The sequence below is a fragment of the Acinonyx jubatus genome, chromosome B3, assembly GCF_027475565.1.
Source record: "Acinonyx jubatus isolate Ajub_Pintada_27869175 chromosome B3, VMU_Ajub_asm_v1.0, whole genome shotgun sequence".
In the NCBI taxonomy this organism is placed as follows: Eukaryota; Metazoa; Chordata; class Mammalia; order Carnivora; family Felidae; genus Acinonyx; species Acinonyx jubatus.
This window is the reverse complement of record NC_069386.1, coordinates 73,160,046-73,178,361: the sequence shown is the minus strand read 5'-3', so window position 1 is coordinate 73,178,361 and position 18,316 is coordinate 73,160,046. Positions and strand designations below refer to the sequence as shown.

The 18,316-nt window shown below is 52.6% G+C and overlaps 1 protein-coding gene across 1 annotated transcript; it reads right to left on the bottom strand.

Moving 5' to 3' along the window:
- Nucleotides 1-278: 278 nt before the first annotated feature.
- On the bottom strand, nucleotides 279-9,500 carry NFATC4 (nuclear factor of activated T cells 4). Its single transcript, XM_027065494.2, has 10 exons — nucleotides 9,210-9,500; nucleotides 7,016-8,111; nucleotides 5,427-5,589; nucleotides 4,642-4,841; nucleotides 4,139-4,311; nucleotides 3,536-3,676; nucleotides 2,579-2,634; nucleotides 2,175-2,301; nucleotides 1,401-1,982; nucleotides 279-655 (listed from the first exon to the last, which is right to left on the bottom strand). The coding sequence occupies exons 1-10, from the start codon at nucleotides 9,307-9,309 to the stop codon at nucleotides 588-590; spliced, it is 2,706 nt and encodes a 901-aa protein (XP_026921295.1). The 5' UTR covers nucleotides 9,310-9,500; the 3' UTR covers nucleotides 279-587.
- Nucleotides 9,501-18,316: the final 8,816 nt, after the last annotated feature.

Genomic DNA, 18,316 nt, shown 5'->3' with positions numbered 1-18,316 from the left:
TTTTCGTGACCTTGGCTATGAATCCAAATCATCTGAGTGGCAGTAAGAGAAAGAAACTTGAAAATACACAGATTCCTAGGCCCCATCCCAAAGCTCCTAAAGGAATCTGAATCCCCAGGGAGGAGAGGCCTACTCAAGCCCCCAACCTCACTCCAGCTGGGGAGCCTCTGGAGTCCCTTCAAACCCTCCCCAGCACCCCTCCACTGAGAAACTCTTAGGGATACAGGGCTAGAGTAAGCTGCCCCATCTCTCTGTCCAAAGACTTCTGGAGCCTGAAGCACTAGTCAGTGAGCAGTTTATTATCCATCAAGCTGTCCCCAGCCTCCCAGCACCGTGGCCTGTACACAACTAGACACAGCTTTCACTCCAGTCTTTCCTCATACCCAGCCTTGGTCCCCACCCCCATCTTAGCCCCTCCAAGGCAGCACCAGGCCCAGGGGCCACACCTCAGCTAAGGGCAGGGGAGAGGAGGCAAAAGCTGGAGAAAGAGGATCCAGATTGGCCCCAAGCTTCTGGAACCGCCACCCCAAGATGAAGGGAAAGTGGGCAGGGCTTGGGCAGGGGGGCTGGGGTTGCCAGGTGATGCTTCAGGCAGGAGGCTCTTCTCCAGGAGGTGCAGGGAAGCCACTCAGGTCTCGGCCAATGATCTCACTCACTGTAAAGGAGGTGCAGTTGAAAGATTGGGCTAGGGACTGGTCCCCACCTTTTCCAGAAATTCCCAATCCATTCCAGGCAGGCCTCAGTCTAGGATGCTTCTAGGCTCCTCCTCCACTGGCTTCTCTTCCACAGGGCCTCAGTTTCCCCAATGTGTCTTGATACCTGTCCCCAATCAAATCTCACTCAATTCCATCCATGTGGGCTCCCAGGCCCCCATCTTAGCCCTTTCCTGCTGGAAAGGGGTGTTTGGGCAGTCACTGTCATCGGGGCCAGAGGTGGGTGCAGCCAGTGGGAGGAAGGAGATGCAAAATACAAAGGCTCCTCATCACCAAACTTGACCACAGTCACCATGTGTGGGGGGACGCTGAGGCAAGGGAAAATGTGCCTGACTGGGACCTCAGCAAGCCCCTGCCCCACTCTGAAATTCAGTGCGTGACTCTGACAATTGAGGGAGCTGGGCTGAATGGTCTTCAAAGTACTTCTAGCCCGGAAATTCTGTGATCTGGGACAGAGGGCAGAGGCAGGAGAAGGGCTGGGGCAGGAACTCTCTGCACCCTTCAGAACTGAGTTTAACCAGATTTAGGTGGCCACATGCACCAAACACTTGCCTCCTGAGACCCTCCAATTGGCCCTGAGGGCCCGAGGATGCCCCATCTCTGGGAAGCCAAACTCCAGCCCTCAGCAAACATGCAGAGCAATCTCTTGCACACACTCACACTCACAACCCCCAGCCCCACACCCACCTTCCTCCAGCGTGATACCCTGGATAGGGACACTGTCTCGGAAGCCGCTGCTGTAGCCACCCCTGGATTTCTCCTGCTCCGGAGCCCCCTCCCCAGGGCCATAGCTCGGCCCTACCTCATTGTATCCCTCAGCAGGTGGGGGATGAACACCACTCTGGGGAGGGAAGGGGCCTTCGAGCGGTGGGGATGAAGGCAGTGGAGGTCGAAAGGGGGCTGGAGGAGGGAATGGCAGCCCCAAGGGAAATGGGGAGCCCCGTCCTCCATAGGGGTCACTAGGAAAGGGCTGGGGAAGGAAGGAGACTGGAGGCGGGCGGGCACAACCTGCGGTACCCCCAGTCTCAGGGAACATCCGTAGGCCAGCTCTGTAGGATGGTGGGGGCCCCGTCTGGGGGTACAGAGGGGGTGTGCCATAGCTGAAGCCTTCTGACAGGTAAGGAGCTTCGTAAGCAGGGTCTTCGTGGGGATAGGAGGGGTATGGGGGCCTGGGTGGTGAGAAGTCCATGTCAGTGCCAAAGGGGGGGCCAGGTGCTGAAGGGAAGCCGCGGAGAGAGGAGTCCGGTAAAGGCTCCTCCTTGAAGATCACTGGGTAGATGAGAAAGCAGGACACACTGGTGAGAGGGCTGGCAGTCTCCCCACTGCACAGCCTCTGCCCACTTCTCTGTCCCCAGGCTCCATCCGTCCCTTGGATCCTCACGATGGGGCACCGCATCCCTCTGCCCCTGCCTCAGCTCCCCGTATCCCCACACCCCCACCGTGGGCTGTCCCAGAACGTACCAGGCAGGAACTTGAAACTCTGGGTAGGACTGCGCTTCCTCCGCCCATTGGAGACATAAAAGTAGACCTGGACTGGCCGGGACACCCGCTTGTTGCTGTACTCAGGGACAGTCAGGGTCAGCGTCACCTGGGGAAGAACACAGGATGAGGCAGGGAGCCCTCAGGGATCTGGCTCGGCATAGCCCTTTCAAGGACCCAAACTCCACCTCCTGGCTTTTTCCATTTGCTAGACAGCAAACTTCATTTCCTAGAGATGAACCTGCTCCCAGAGTGACCAGACTGCCTCCTCCAGAAAAGAAGAGGTAGCTTCTGGAGTCCATTCCCATGGGCAAGGGACATAGCTGTGAATTTCCTGACTTCTCCCACCACCCGCCCAGGGTGGGTGCCCTAGGTGACACTGGTACCTCATTGCTCTGCAACCGGTTCACTGTGGCCTCCTCCTCCCACTGCAGCTTTCCATCTGTGCAGGAGGAACAGAGAGCTCCAGCCCAATTCCAGGGCCCATGCCCCTTGCCCAGTCCCCTGCCACTTCCCCTCCTGCTAGAGTCAGGGCCACACTCAGAAGGCCCCTACAAGGCCTGGCTCACAGGGGAGCCCATTGCGTGTTTACTCAATTGGATGGAAGAGGCAGCAAAGTGAAACAAGAGAAGTGGCAGGGCCAGCTCAGGGAACCAGAGAGAGTTCATGACAGAGGTGACTCTGGAACCCTCCCATTCAGTTCCAAACATCCCCTGCCATGACAGTGCTGGGAGGAAGTTCAAGAGTAAGAAAGGTCCTAGCTTGAAGGAAGGCAATGAGACCCTGATCTCAAGATCCAGAATCTCTGAACCTTCTCTGACATGGTCCCAGGGTGCTCCATTTGAGTGTAGGTGCTGGGGTTCTTGGTGGGCAGGGGTGGGGGGAGGGCAAAGGGCTCAGGTTGGTGGGTTTACTTGGACCCCTAAATGTCCCCTTCTCCAGCCCCGCAACTGACCCGAGGCCCCTCACAGGCTTTGTAATCACAGTTGTGCTACCAGGTCCATAATTCAGGAGGGGCTTGGGGTCTGGGAGGATGTAAGTCCCCTCTTCCTCTCTCCTCTATGGACTATCTACATGGGAGTAAACTGTGTCAAAGCTGACTCCTCTTTGATAAAATGAATGTAATTTCTCACATCTGTTCATCATCTTGAGCATTTCAGATTGCTGTCACACCCATCTCCCCATGGGAAGCAGACAGGACAATAGGAAGGGCAGTCCATCTGTTCCCTTTCACAGATAAGGAAACTGAGGTTCAACTTGCTAGTTTAATGACAGTGCCAGAGATCTCTCACTTGCCCGTTCCAAACTCCTCCTGCCTGCCCCCCGCCCCCATGAGTGCTCACCAGGGCCCCTCTCGATGAACACCACCTTGGAGTCTGGCAGGAAGTTGGAGCCAGTGAGCACTAGTTCCTCTCCTCCTCTCACAGAACAGGCACTGGGGCTGTAGGCCTCTACCTGGGGCAGCTCCTGGGCCGAGCGCTGGGCTGCAGAGCAGTGCAGGAAGGAGGCTGGCTGGGCTGAGTCCAAGAGGACCCCACCCTTCTTGGAATAACTGCCACAGGACCCTGGAGGAGTCCTCCTCGGTAGCAGACATACAAGTAAATCAACAGTATCCCTGGGGTCACACACACCAGGTGAGGAGCTTGGGCAGAGACAGAGATGAACAGCGTCACCTAAGGGCAGAGCTACCCAAACAAGTACACAGGGCCACCCAGAGACAGATGGAGGACAGGCCAGAGACAGTCCAGCCCAGAGACAGAGTCTGTGGCAGGGACAAATTAGAACACTGCCCCCAACCCCTCCATAATAGAAATAAGCGCTGAGTCCTTTATAGGGCTACCTAGGACAGGACACAAGACACTATGCAGAAGAGATGGGAAGCCAGACATACACGCAAACAGGGAGTGGCAAGAGACATAGAGATGGCACAGGGCCTCTTTGCTCACAGCACTCAATGGGCACTGATGCTGTCTGCACTGAGACGACCTTCCCGCTGCCCTGGGGCACGTGCACCCGGAAGACGAGCCGCACACGTGTGTTCTTGCGCCCAATGTCTGTCTCCCCCTTCCGCAGCTCAATGTCTGAGTTCCGGAGCTTCAGGATTCCAGCACAGTCAATGCTGAAGGCAGAGAATGGAAGGCAAGCCCCCACCCAGCTGAAGCCAAATGGCGAGGCCCCTGTAAGGAGGAAGCCCCCACGCTTCATCCAAAGCCCTGAATGACTTTCTCTGGGAACCTAGGGGGGGTATTTTCTAATCACAGGTGGTCTCTCCAAGGTGCTCCCTAGGCCCCAAGTCCTCTTCTAGATCATGAGAAGGCCTGGAACCTGTTCCTAGAGGTGATGTCCAGCTAGCTCTTCTGGGAAGAGGAAGAGTGGGCCTAGCTTAGACCTCATGGAAAAGGCTGGTCCTAAAGCCTGAAGACTGAGGGGAAGTGAAGTGGGGACCTACTTGGCTGCCATGTTGTTCTCAGGAAGCAGGGTCATCTCCAACACTTTGGTACCACTGACTACAGCTTCATAGCTAGCTGTGGCCACCATCTTGCCTGTGATACGGTGCACCTGATAGAAGGCATGAGGCCGCAGGTTCCTTTCATCTGCAGTGCCAATGAACATCTGTAGGGTCAGTGGCTTCTCACTGTAGCCTAGGAGCTGGCAGACGGAAAGAGAGGCCACCCAACTGAAACCCCCACTGTCTCATCCTTCATCCATCCCTGGGCTTTCAGTCCGCCAGGGGATGAGGATGGTGAAAGATAAAGGATATCCTGAAAGGGATTCCCAGGGGGAATTGGGCACCAGCTGTGGAGAAAACGTGGCCTGGAGTTTACAGTGTTACTCTTGGAATAAGGCCCAAACTAAGCTGGGCAAAGGGGGAAATCTTCCAGGAGAGACTGGCCCAACTCAACAGACAACCTAACTCCCAGTGAACTTTGGCCTCAGCCTAACCCCTCCCCCATATCTGGCAGGCTACCATTTTCCAGAGTAGACATGAGGCGGGTGTCCCATGGGAAGAGCGGAGCGGGGGTGGAGGGACAGAGAAGGAGAGAGTATATCCGGGTCCTGGAAGTGCACCCTTCCTCCCTTAACTCCAGCCCCTCCCCCAGGCTGCCTGCAGGGTCATTGCTGAGAGGGAGTGTGGGAAAGGGCAGTGCCATGGGTCTGCACAGCTGGAGCCCATCTGCAGGGATCTGGGACTGGAGAAGAGAAAGGCTATCAGGACTGCCCTCTGCCCCTTACCTTGACTACAGGGTGACCACCAGGGGCAGCTTTGACAGCCCCTCGGCTGCCCTCGGTCTCGTAATGGGCCCGGTGGTGGGCTCTAGGCTGCACCTCAATCCTCAGCTCCAGCTGCTCATACTGGCTGGGCAGAGGCCAGTCCAGCGGGGGTAAGGCAGAGGTCCTGGGTAGGAGAGAAAAGCACTGATCATATGCAGTCTCAGACCTCAGTCGGAGCAGCGCTGGGCCCAGCTCCCTGGGATGTGAGGGAGGAGGGGGTGTGAGTGTGGGAGAAAGGAAGTCACAGCAGAAATAAAACAGTCCACCAGCCCCAAAGCAAGGGAGATAGGAGATAGTCCTCTCAGAGCCCCTTGAGATGAGGGTGTGGAAGATGACACAAGGCCTGAGACTCTTTTCTTTCCAGTTCTGAGCACAGGGTTTGGGGTGGCAAGGGTTCCTTCATGGGGAGGCAGAGGTGAACCCAGACCTAATCCTAATCCCCAGACCTGGATGGGAAGAGTCAAATAAAGAAATTCTTCAGGCCAGAAAAGTCCTCAGAGGTTACCCCTTTGTTTTTCAGATAAAGAAACTGAGGCCCAGGGAGTAGAATCCAGCAAGCCAAGCAAGCCAGTGACTGACAGAAGCCAGGATTGTTTCCAAGCCAGCACCCTCTCTACTAGTTGGGGCTGGACAGGTCAGTTCCAGAAAGCTGGGGGTTACAGATGGGCAACTTTCCTGTCCTGAACTCAAAGATACCCCCCCCCCCCCAGGTGGTGGCTGGCATCGTCTGGAGACACTCTGAGTAGTCGAAACTAGGGGAGAGGCTACCATCCAGAAAGTAGAGGCCAGGGATGTTGCTAAACTATCCTACAGCGCCCACCACAGCCCCATACAACCATCATCCTGCTCAAAATATCAACCATGCTGCGGAAGTGAAACCCTGCCCTGCAGGAACCCATGAGAGCAGGTGTAAAGGTTTCTTTCCCCAGGAAACTTTTCTGCGTAGAGCCAACTCAACCTGACATCCCAAGATTTAGGATTACTGAAATGTGCAGGGTTCTTGAGTGAAAGGGGTGGAAGAACTTCAAGAACTGCTTGTTTCAGTATGAATTCCTTGACTTGCAAGCTATTTTATTCAAATTAGCAGCTACACTTTTAATCAGTAAGTCAGGGCCCTAGAAATTAAGAGAAGGGAGACTCCCTGCTACCGGGTGTAGGGCAGAAATCCAGCCAGGTTCCATTCCCAGCCTGTGCCAGCATAGAGCTAAGGGTGGGGAACACCCTAGAGATGCTCCTTCTTTACCTAAGTGGTTCTCTTGGTGGGGGTGGGGGAGAGGTTTTTCCTTATTGGTCCCCAGGGAGTGATTGTCCTTTTGTAAATTATCTGTCTGGAGGGGGTGGGGTTTTTGTTTTGTTTTGTTTTGTTTTATTTTGTTTTGTTTTTTAATGCTCTCCAAAACTGGGTAGATGGCAGCAGCCAAGCTGGTTGCAGATTCTCTTCTGAAATGCCAAGGACACAGAACTAGGACCTTTCTTCAAACCCATCCCGTCACCCTCCTGCTCTAAGTGAGATGGCTGGAGACACAGGCGGTGCTAGGCACAATCCTCACCTGAAGATGGGGCTGTGTCCCCCAATCCGGGCCTTGGACCAAGCCAGTGGGGAGGGCACTGCCAGGTAGTCCATGCCCGCCACCTCCTTCCGAGGACCCCCGGGAGGAGCCACAGCCTCCTCTGCTCCTGACTGCAGCTTTCCATTGCACGGGGCAGACTCCTCAGGCCGAGGCAGAGCCACTGCCTGCTCGCTGGAGGTCCGCCGGGTCTTCTGCGGGATGCTCTCCGCCGGTGGGGCTCCCACGTAGTCAAAAGGGCCAGGGGAGCCAGGGTCACGGGCCAGAGGCAATGGGGGTGGTGGAGGTGGCTCGGGCCCCTCCTCCCCCAGGCTGCCGCGGCGGGACAGAGCTGGGGAGGCCGAAGACGGGGTCCCAGAGCTGGAATAGCGCCGCTTGCCACAGGGAGAGGCGGGCCTCGGGGAGGCTGGGGTGGGCCCAGGAGCGCTGAGGAGTAGCCAGCTATCCTCTGGCCCCCGACCTCCGGGGCTCGGACCATACAGGTTCCAGGGATCGTCGGGGGTCCACGGCCTAGGGGAGGCCCTAGGCGAGGGCAGGGGGGAGCCCAGGCCAAAGCGGGAGGCCGCCTCATTTAGCTCAGACTCCACCTCGTCGCAGGCCGCATACAGGGCTGCCTCGTCTGAAGCGTCGGAGAAGAAGCTCCACGAGGACAGGCTGCTGCTGCCAGGGCTGGGGCTGAAGAAGGGGCCCCCGCCCTGGCCCCCGGTCTCTCGGTAGCCCCCAAAGCCTTCTGGTGGTGGGTAATCCCTGGGGGAGCCGTCCCCCCAGGCATCAGGGTTGTCCTCCAGCGTGGCCGGCGGGTCGGGCGTGGGAGAGATGGAGGTGATGCGGATGCTAGGGCACTCAAGAACACGGCCTCCCCCAACCCCCCCGGAAGCCCCTCCCGGCCCCCCCAGCCTCACTGACCGGGCGGGCTGGCTCTCCCAAGTGCCAGGTGAGGGGGCCGGGCGGGGTGGTGGCGAATGCATGCCAGGCCGAGGGGGTGGAGGCCGAGGAATGCCAATAGGGGCAGCGCCATAGGGAGGGGGCTCCCCCAGGGCCAGACGGCAGCATGGCGGGGCGTCCTCTGAGTCCAGTTCTGTCGAAATGGGAAGGGAGGGGAACAGAGAGAGGGATGCCACAGGAGATGGGGACAAAGAGAAGCAGGTGAGATGTCTGGGTTCCTCGAGTGGCCAGCCCTCCACGCCCATTATGCCACCCCCTCCTCAGTATAAGGGGGCTGGGTCCTGAGATGCCCTTCAGAGCCACGAAGACAAAGGCAAAGTTGGACCTCAGAAGGTGGAGTGCACAGATCCGGACGTCCCAGGCCTTTTCCCACTGGGATAACCTGAGCCCCTGGCCCTGGAACGAGGGGTACCAGACGGGGCGGGTCTTAAGGTGAGGAAGGCGACTCGAGAGGAGCTGGATTTGGGCCTGGAGGCGTGTTTAGGGAAGCGCAGGGCTGGGCTGGGGGCGACTCACACATGAACCCAATTAGCAGCGGCTCCCAAACCCCCAAACGGTGCTGGCAGGAGCCCCAGTTGCCATCGCAACAGTGGCCAAGGGAGGGGGGCTCCAGGGCTGTGGCAACGAGGGGAGGTGGCTCCTCCCTCGCTCCCCCCATCTGGGGGCGGGGGTACAGCCGAGGGGATGCTGCGTGCCGGGCCCGGCCCGGGGGAGGGGGCCGCGGGCAGCGCGAATTCCGTGAGAGCGGCGGCCGCCGCCCCCGGCTCAGTCCCCGCCATCTGCCTCTCATTGCGGCCGGCGGGGGAGGGGGAGGGGAGGGGCGCCCTGGCGGGCCGGGAGAGCTCCCCCAGCCCCGGGCGTCGGGTCCGCCGGCCCAGGGCCGGGACCACGAGGGACACGCTCCGGGGCCCCTTCCCCTTCCCCTGGCAGCGCCCGGGGCTCCCGGGGCCGCTGTTCCCGCCCGCCCCCCAGGCCGGTGACAGACGGCCCAGCCGAGAGGCGGCGCGCGGCCAACGGCACCCCCACCCCCACCCCAGTCACGACCTAAAAAGGAGAAAGTGGTGCCCGGCCCCCAGCCTCACCTCCGCAGACCCCTCAGCCTCTGCGACTTCCCCCCACCTCTGAGCCCCTTATCCTCCACCCCAGGCTCGCTGCCCTAAAATCCCCAATCTCGGGATCTCCGGGCCCTTCCTTTCTTGACCCCAAGACCACTTCCCAGCCCCGCACTAACCTTCCCCCGACCCCCCCGCGCCCAGCGGGGGGGTCTCCTTTTCCTCCCCGAACACCAGCTTAAATTCCAGCTCCTCATCCTCGCAGCTCGCTGCCCCCATGGAGCCGGCCAGAGCCCCCAGGTCCCGGTCTGGGTGGGAGGGGGGGAAGCTCAGGAGGCTGCCGTATCTTCACCCGTGGCTCCCTCCCTCCCCTTCTCCGTGACGCCCCCTCCTCCGCCGCTGCCTCCTCCCTCCGGACGCCCCCTCGTTATTATAGAAACTTTTCCAAACTTTTTTCCCCCAAACTTCTTCAAAGCGCCCCCCCAGCCTGTCCCTGATTGGCTGCCCGGGATGCTCCAGCCCCTCCTCCAGGGATGAGATGAGAAAACCACGCGCCCCTCGTCCTCCCCCACCCTCCCTCCCTCTGTTCTCTCTCCAGTCCCTCCCCCTCAAAAAAAAAAAAAAAGGAACAAAACTTAATTGGAAAACGGCCCCTCAGGCTTGGTGCGACCTCACTGAAGCCTATAGGCCCGCATTGGAGACAATCATATCCCTCCGGGAGCATTTCCACCACCACCACCACCCTCTTGTTAGTCTAAGTTGGGGCTCCGGGTCCGAGAGCCTTAAAGGGGCCATATCCTGGGTCCACCGTGTAGAGAGCCCAGGCAGACCCTTTCTTAAGTTCTGAAGAGTTGTGCAGCCAGCAACTCTCAAGCAAGGACACCCTCTCTCCTTCGCCTCCAAGCCTTCGGGCCCAGCGGGCTCTGGGGTGCAGAGCGGCTACAGCCTGCTCTGAAAAGGAAAAGGTCTTCCATCGTCTGAGGCCGCCGTGCCTGGAAGCCTTTGCCCTGCAGAATCAGCCCTTCCAGCTACCGTCTCTGCCCAACCCTCAAAGGTGAAGAACTTTTAGCCGTCTTGGGGAACTGTTCAAAGGTCCACAGCCTCTGACGGGCGGCGATCCAGGCCGGACTTTACCGCTGCCCTTGTCCCAGCCACCCAGAGGGGCCATTAATTAGCCTCCGCGGGAAGTCGGCTCCCTCCTCCCTAGAAATGCAGTCTGGAATGAATCTCGGATCCGATGGCATACCGCTCCGGCTCGCCTGAAAATCCTGGCCAGATTTTCTAGGAGCCCAGAGCCGGGCGACCTTGTGGGCCCCGGGGTTGGACACCTGTCACCTGGGCGGGGGGGGGGGGGGAGAGGAAGGAAGACTCGGACTGGATTTTCAAGGAAGGGCAGGTATGGTGGGGCCTGGTTGGGTGAGAGGGAGTTAGATCAGAGATTCTTGATTCAGAAGGCGGCCGGGGTACCATCCCCGCCCCCGACCCCCAAGCAAGAATGTGTACTTCAAAGTTCTCTAACAGGCCGCAGCGATTTTTCATCTAAATCCCTCCAGCTCAGGGCTGCGCCCTCAGCGGCGCCCCAGCCCCGCACCTAAAGGGTTAAGCGACGCCCCTCGGGTCAGACGTTTACAAACACTCGGGAGCCGGGCGGGGACCGCGCCCGTTACTCTAATGAGAAACAGGCTCTGCGGGGCTGGGGAAAAGGGGAGGGCTGGCCCGGCGGGCCGGAGCTCCGCAGCGGCGCAGGCGGCTCCCCTCCCTTCCCTCCCGTCCTCCCGCTGGCCCGCCCTGGGGACCCACCCCCTCCAGCCCCCGGGGACCCCAGTGACGTGCGGAGCTGCTCCGGCTCCGAGCCCAGGACCGCGACGCTGGAGGGGCGGGGATAAGAGGCTGGGCCGGCGGGGAGAGAAGAATGTTCCGAGGCCGAGCAGGGAGGCGGCCTGGTTTGATTTTTCTTTTTCTTTTTTTTTTTTTTTTTCTCCCCCTTTGGTTGGTCTCCTCAAATTACATTTCCCTTCCAGCTTCATCTCGGAAATAAAGGAAGGAGAGACCTACAGGGAGGGAGAGCGAGGAACACCCTGAGACTCGCGCGACCAGCTTCCACCCGAGGGGGCTGCAGAGAGAGGAGGGAAGCGGAGGCTAGAAGGGCAGGGGAAGAGACCCCAACCCAGCCCCTGCTTCCCCACACGTCGCCCCCGCGCCCCCCACCCCTCTGCTACACACGCAGACGCGCACATTCTTTTCAAATGTCATATTTCCTTTGATCCTGGGCAGCGTTTCTCCATGTGTCTGGCTCAGCTCCTGCCCAGCCAGCCACCTCCCCCTCTCACCCCCCTTTGTATATTTTCCTGGAGAACTCTTCCCCTCCTCCAAGCATCTGGAAGGCCCACGAGGCTGGCGTCGGCGCACATTCCCCCCGCGACTCTGGCCTCGCCTTCCAGTGACTCAATTTCCCCTCTGCGGGTGTCGGGCGGGGAGGGGGGGCGGGGGCGGGGAACAGAGGGGAGAGTTGTTGAGAGCAGAAGTAGTACGAGCGAGCCTGAAGACTGTTCAGAGTGCCAAGCTTCTCTGGGGGGAGTGGAGCGGGGCATCCCCTAGATTCTGAAAACCCTCCGATCTGCCTGGGCTACAGCAGAGGGATGGAGTTTATGACTTCTGCAACGTCCCGCCTGGGGAAGAGCGAGTATTTGTAGGTTTAGGTTGCTGTACACTTCTGCTCCCCGGCGCCCATAAAGACCCCGCCTCCCTTGCTCCGGCAGTCCCAGGTTTCTCGCGCGCCTAACCTTTGTCCTCGCTCCGCTGCCCCCTAGCGGGCAAACCTGAGCGCCGTTCGGCTCTCTTTCACCTTGTGTTAGTGGAACGCTTTGCCTAGTGCTCTGCACTTTCACAACCTTGATTGAACGGCCTTGGAGGTGGACGTTATTATTTTTTTTAATCACAGATACATTCTCCTTGTAAATGACTCAAGCCGTAGAAAACTATATAGTAAAAACCGTGACAGTCCACCGTTTTGTGTACATTTCCTAACATGTACACACACCTGCTCTTTTCAGGAACATGAGACCATGCTGCAAGCATTTTTCATGACTTGCTCTTTTTTTTCCCCCCTCATTTTAACAAATGGCTTGGAGATCTTTTCCTGTCGGTACACGTGCATCTGAAAATGGTGACAAAAGTGTCCATCTCTTAATGTGAGGTTAGTGACACAGCTAGGTCTGTGGGTCCTTTACCAGTGCTAATATGGCCCATGCCATATTTTACATAGGAATCCGTGTTAGGCTGAACCCCCCCCAAAAGCTGAGGCTGAGACAAGAATGACATGCAGGTAGTTTATTGTGGAAAGCAATCACAAGGGAAAAGGCAAGTGAGGAATGGGAAGAGGGAAAGTGGGAACGAGGGAAAGCAGGTCCAAGGATGTGGTACTAAGCTGGTCACTGCTCTGAGCAACTGGAACATTATCCCACTGGGACTTTCTGTGGAGCCACATAGAATATGAGTCAAGAGACAAAGAGAGGAATATTTACCCACTGACTCTTACCCCCAATGGTCAAAAGTTGCCCCTTGAATTGTTAATTCCCTCACCCTTCCAAGTTTACACAAGTGTCAGAAATGATAGGTGTCCCACAAGGCTGCAGTGAAGAATTCCCCAGGGAAAAGGCAAAAGCTAGGTGCTGTAGTTGGGAGCAGATACTGTCAGGTGATGCCTGCAAGCAGTTAGTTGCCGCAGTAATAGCTACAGTAAAAAGATGGGTGGAGAGTATATGAGGCAGCTAAGATGTGCCTGTACAAGATCATTCATTCAAACAAAAAATATGTATTGAAGTAAGTACCTTTATGTTCAGAGGCAGTTCTAGGCATTGGGTACCTATACTTATAAACCAAGCCCCCAAGATTTCCAGTTATTGTCAAGCTGGAAATATATTTCGTACTTGACATCTCTCTCTTCTTTGCTCCAATAACCGTAGAAAAGTATGTTTTTGTTTTTTAATTTTTTTAACGTTTATTCATTTTTGAGAGACAGAGTGTGAGCAGGGGAGAGGCAGAGAGAGAAGGAGACACAGAATCTGAAGCAGGCTCCAGACTCTGTCAGCACAGAGCCTGATGCGGGGCTCAAACCCATGAACCATGAGATGGTGAGATCATGACCTGTGCTGAAGTCAGACACCCAACCAACCAAGCCACTCAGGTACCCCATAGAAAGGTATGTTTTATTCATGTAGTATCTACCTCCTTTTTATTCCCTTCATTGCTACCCCGGTTTAGACCTTGATTTTTTCCTGACTGATTTTTCCTGACTGAGACTGTCAGTAACAACAAATACCTTACATATTTGACAACTGAAGTATATGATTTTCAAAGCCCATCTCTTCTGTAACAAAAGATTATTTTCAGTATTAATGATGATATGAAACATAATCATGACCAGAAAAGAAATACAGAGTACAAATTTTCTTTTACTGACCTAATATGTTCATAATAATGCCAGTAACATATGTATGTTACAGAACAAGAAAAGAAAAAGCAATGGGTTAATAATTATAATTATATACATATATTTTTTATCTTAAATAAAAAGGAAAAACATATTTACATATTGATCTGCCATAGGAATGAATTATGACATGACAATTTCTGTTCCAGGTCTTAATTTTTACAAATTTGTCAATGACTTTGTAAAAATTGATCTTCCCATATAGACAATAGAGCCAAATTTGTTCTTCTATTTCATTCATGATTGATCAAAGAAAAATTTTTAATAATTTTACATGTTTTTGAAACATAATTCACTTACCACAAAATTCACTCTTTGAAAGCACACAACTCGGTAGATTTTAGTATATTCACAGAGTCGTGCAGCCTTCACCATATATATCTAATTCCAGGCTATTTCCAACACCCCAAAAGGGTGGTTAGTAGCCATTCTCTATTCCCCCGTTCCCATAATTGCTGGAAACCACTAATCAACTTCCTGTCTCCATAGATTGCCTATTCTGGACATTTCATATAAATGGAATAACATAATACGTCAACTTTTGTGCCTGTCTTCTTTTCTTAGCATAATGTTTTCAAGGTTCATCCATGTTGTAGATATCATTAAAAAGACCTGTTCTTTTTTATGGCTAAATGTCAATTTTAATTTTGAAATTTTTCTTCACACAAAGCAACAGATATATCAATAGCTAGAAAAAACATTATTTCATTGGTTATTGTTAAACCCTTTTATTAGTATATAACTTTTCACATGTTTACATCTTATCTCCCAATTAGATAATATATACCCAGAAGGAGCTACTAAGTTTTGGGATGATTTGTTATGTAACATTTGCTCAGGCTTGAGGTCCAGGAGCTAGGATGAGATCTGGACCCTTGCACTTGAGCTTTGTGCCATGATGGGATGAGACTTGAAGATTTTAAGGGCAGGGGATGAGTGTGGGAGGGATGTGAATTGCTATGACCAGTAGGCAGACTGTGATAGACTTTATCTTCTAAAGATGTAGGTATTCATCCCATTCAACATGCCCTTCTTACAGTGTAACTGCTAGTCCTGCCACCCAGAGATGGGAGGTCTGTGTTCTCCCCCTTGATTGTAACCAGGGGCTTGTGACTGCCTTAACCAATGGCATACAATAACTTTTGAGGCTAGGTCATAAAAAGAATATACATTCTGTCTGGAGTGTGCTCTCTTCCTCTCTCTCTCTCTCTCTCTCTCTCTCTCTCTGTCTCTCTTTCTCAATGCTTGCCATATTTCCAGGAAGCCCGAGACACATGGAGAAGTCACATGTATGTGGTACAGCCAGTTGCCCTAGCTAAAGTCTCAGCCAACAGTCAATATCAACTGCTACACATGTGAGGATTCTAGCTCCCAGCCTTCAAGTCCCCCACCAGACACTGTGGAGCAGATAGATAGGAGCCTTTATCAAACATCTATTATGTGTCAGAAACCATGCTAAGCTCTAGGATACATAGATTCATAGGAGATAGTTGTTGACCAATTGAAGACTTGGTAAGAGATGGTGTTTAGATAACTAGGTGCATCCATTAGAATTAGGCATGGGCCGTATATGACATAAAAACCTGACATAATGGTGGCTTAAATGAGATGGGGGTTTATTTTTCTCTCATATAAAAGCTCTACAGGTAGGCATGCAAAGTCTCAGTATGGCAGCTCCACAGCTATCTGGCTTCCAAGCTCCTTCTGTCTTCCTGTTTCACCATCCCTAGCATTCCACTTCACAGAAGATCCATAAAGGATCCAGCTCAAGATCCAACCATCATGTCCATATTTAAACAAACAAGAAAAAAGAAAAGCCAAAGAATACATACCCTCTCCCTACCCACATCATATATATTCCAATTGGCCAGAATTTAGTCATATGGCCACATACAGCTGTGAGGGAGGCTGGGAAATGTATTTATTCCAAGTGGACATAAGTCTAGCTAAAAATGTCATATTCTGTTACTAAGAAAGATAGGGAGAAAGACTACTGGGGCCAATTAGCAGCCTCTGCAAACTAGAGAAACGGATTCGGGGATTATCCAGAAATTCCAGTTACACATGTTGTCTCTTTCCCCTAATATAAGATATTTTGGGGGTGCCTGGGTGGCTCAGTCAGTTAAGCATCTGACTTCGGCTCAGGTCATGATCTCACAGCTTGTGAATTCAAGCCCCACATCAGGCTCTGTACTGACAGCTCAGAGCCTGAAGCCTGCTTCAGATTCTGTGTCTCCCTCTCTCTCTGCCCCTCCCCCAGCTCACACTCTGTCTCTCTCAAAAATAAATAAATATTAAAAAAATTTTTTAAATAATATAGGATATTTTCTTGACTTACCACATAATTATCCTCATTAAGCATTATACAGAACAAATAAAGTTCATTTTATAGTTAAGAAGAAACAACTTTATGAGATTTCTGGTTATCCTATTTTAGGGATGCTATCCATGATGTTGTTTACAGCAACAGAGCCCTCATTCTACAACCAGGGACACTGTTCTCTCAAGTCTCAACAACAACTATGCTTCTCCTGAATCATCATGCAAAAGGCAAAACCATAGAGACATTTAAAATGGCCAATCCTGGGGCACCTGGGTGGCTCAGTTGGTTGAGCATCTTGACTTTGGCTCAGGTCATGATCTCCTGGTGCATGAGTTCAAGCCCCACATCACAGAGCCTGCTTCAGATCCTTTGTCCCTTCCTCTCTGCCCCTCCCCCACTTGTGCTCTCTCAAAAATAAACAAAACATTTAAAATAAGAAAAAAATGGCAGATGCTGAGCTTTTTGTGGGCTGCTAAGCACTCACAATATACATTGTAGATCATTACTTCAATTAATTTGGTCCAATCTAAAATTATCTTCTGCCATTTTTCTTTTTTTTAATTTTTTAAAAATTTATTTATTTTTATTTTTGAGAGACAGAGAGAGCAAGCTGGGGAGGGGCAGAGAGAGAATCCCAAGCAGGCTCCACACTGTTAGCACGGAGCCCGATGCAGGGCTGGGACTCATGAACCTTGTGATCATGACCTGAGCCGAAACCAAGAGTCAGTCACTTAACCGACTGAGCCACCCAGGTGCCCCCTGTCGTCTTTCACAAATTCGTGATCACACGCATTAAATTTTATAATCACACGGAATCCCCCAGATTTTGCCCCAGAAATTTCCTGCAGCTTCTTATGAGTATCATTCCTATTTACTCTGGTATGTTATTGCTTCTCATGCTCTGGTTTATCCTGGTCACAGGACGAGTATAAGGACATGAGGCGTGGGGTAGGAAATAGTAAAGCACTCTCCCCTCTGTCAGAGGGACACAATGAAAAACTGTTTCAAAGGAGTCTGTGGGATTGGGTTTTTCCCAAGACCCCTAGTTCTTTTCTTATGGCCATATTTGGATTGTCAAGATCTTGATCTTTTTCCGGATCATTATTCTTACTTTCACTGCATAATCTTGATGAGGTTGTAAACTTATCTGCAGTTCAACAACGTGCAAGATCAGCTTCAGAATTCAGTTTACATCTGACATCTACAGGGAAAGATGCATACAGCTGTGCTGTATTTTCTTCTGGGCTTTGAGATGGAATATTCTGTATTCTGAGATTTTTATTCTTCAACCTTTAGCTATCCCCCCTTTAGCTACCATAGGAAGCAAAATCCAACCCTAAAATTGGATTCCTCATTACCATTTACCTTTAACTTGTTCTCATTACCTTTAACTTGTTCTATAGGAACTGCTACCTGGCCCCTTAGAATCATATCTAGCTTGCTTTGCTATAGCATATGGAAGGAGCCTCATTTCCTTTTGCTCCGTCTTTACTCTATATCCAATTCCATATGTCCCACATATTCTCTGCATACAGTCCTACCTATAGATTAATGAAAAGACTTATTGAATAATCATCTCATTTGCCACTACTGAGATACCATACTGAAGTTAAGAGCTCTTTGTACTTTGACCTGGTGGCTAATATATGGTATTGTTCATCCAATACCAGAATAGATGGTTTTGAGAAACAAGATGTTGTAGGCAGAGTGATGGTCCCCAATTATTAGGTAAGGGTCTGAGAAGAAATTTCACCAGTCTCATGGTACCAAGAAAACAAATGTTGGAGTTCAAGACCTGTTGAGAAGGAGGGCCCTGATTAACACTCCTGGATTTCAGTTAGGGCCCCTGAAGAACTATACTCTCAGACTAAAGCTGTAATCAATAAGGGTTCACACAAGAGACAGAAATCACACAAGAATTTGAACCAGGAAACTTGAATATAAAATATCAACTATAATGGGGTATTACAGTACTGAGAGATTGGCTTGCAAGAAAAAAAGAGAACTCTAAAGAAGACAGGAATAATAGATATGAGAAAAACCACTACCTCAAGGCTAAAATAAAACACCAAGGAAGAGGGGCACCTGGGTGGCTCAGTCGGTTAAGCGACTCTTAATTTCACCTCAGGTCATGATCTCATGTTTCATGAGTTTGAGCCCCACACTGGGCTCTATGCCGACTGCATGGAGCCTGCTTGGGATTCTCTCTCTCTTCTCTTCTCTCTCTCTCTCTCTCTCTCTCTTTCTCTCTCTCTCTCTCTCTCTCTCTCTCTCTCTCTCTCTCTATCCCCTCCCCCCCCCAAATAAATAAACTTTAAAAAATAAATAAATAAAATAAAATGTCAGGGAAGACCACCTACCCTGTCTCAAACTCCCAGAGCTGAGATTCTGACCGAATTTAAGAGACCTGTGACTCACTGGCTGGTGGAGGAGTCACTGAGATACTGCACCTCAGAAATCACTGCAAAACT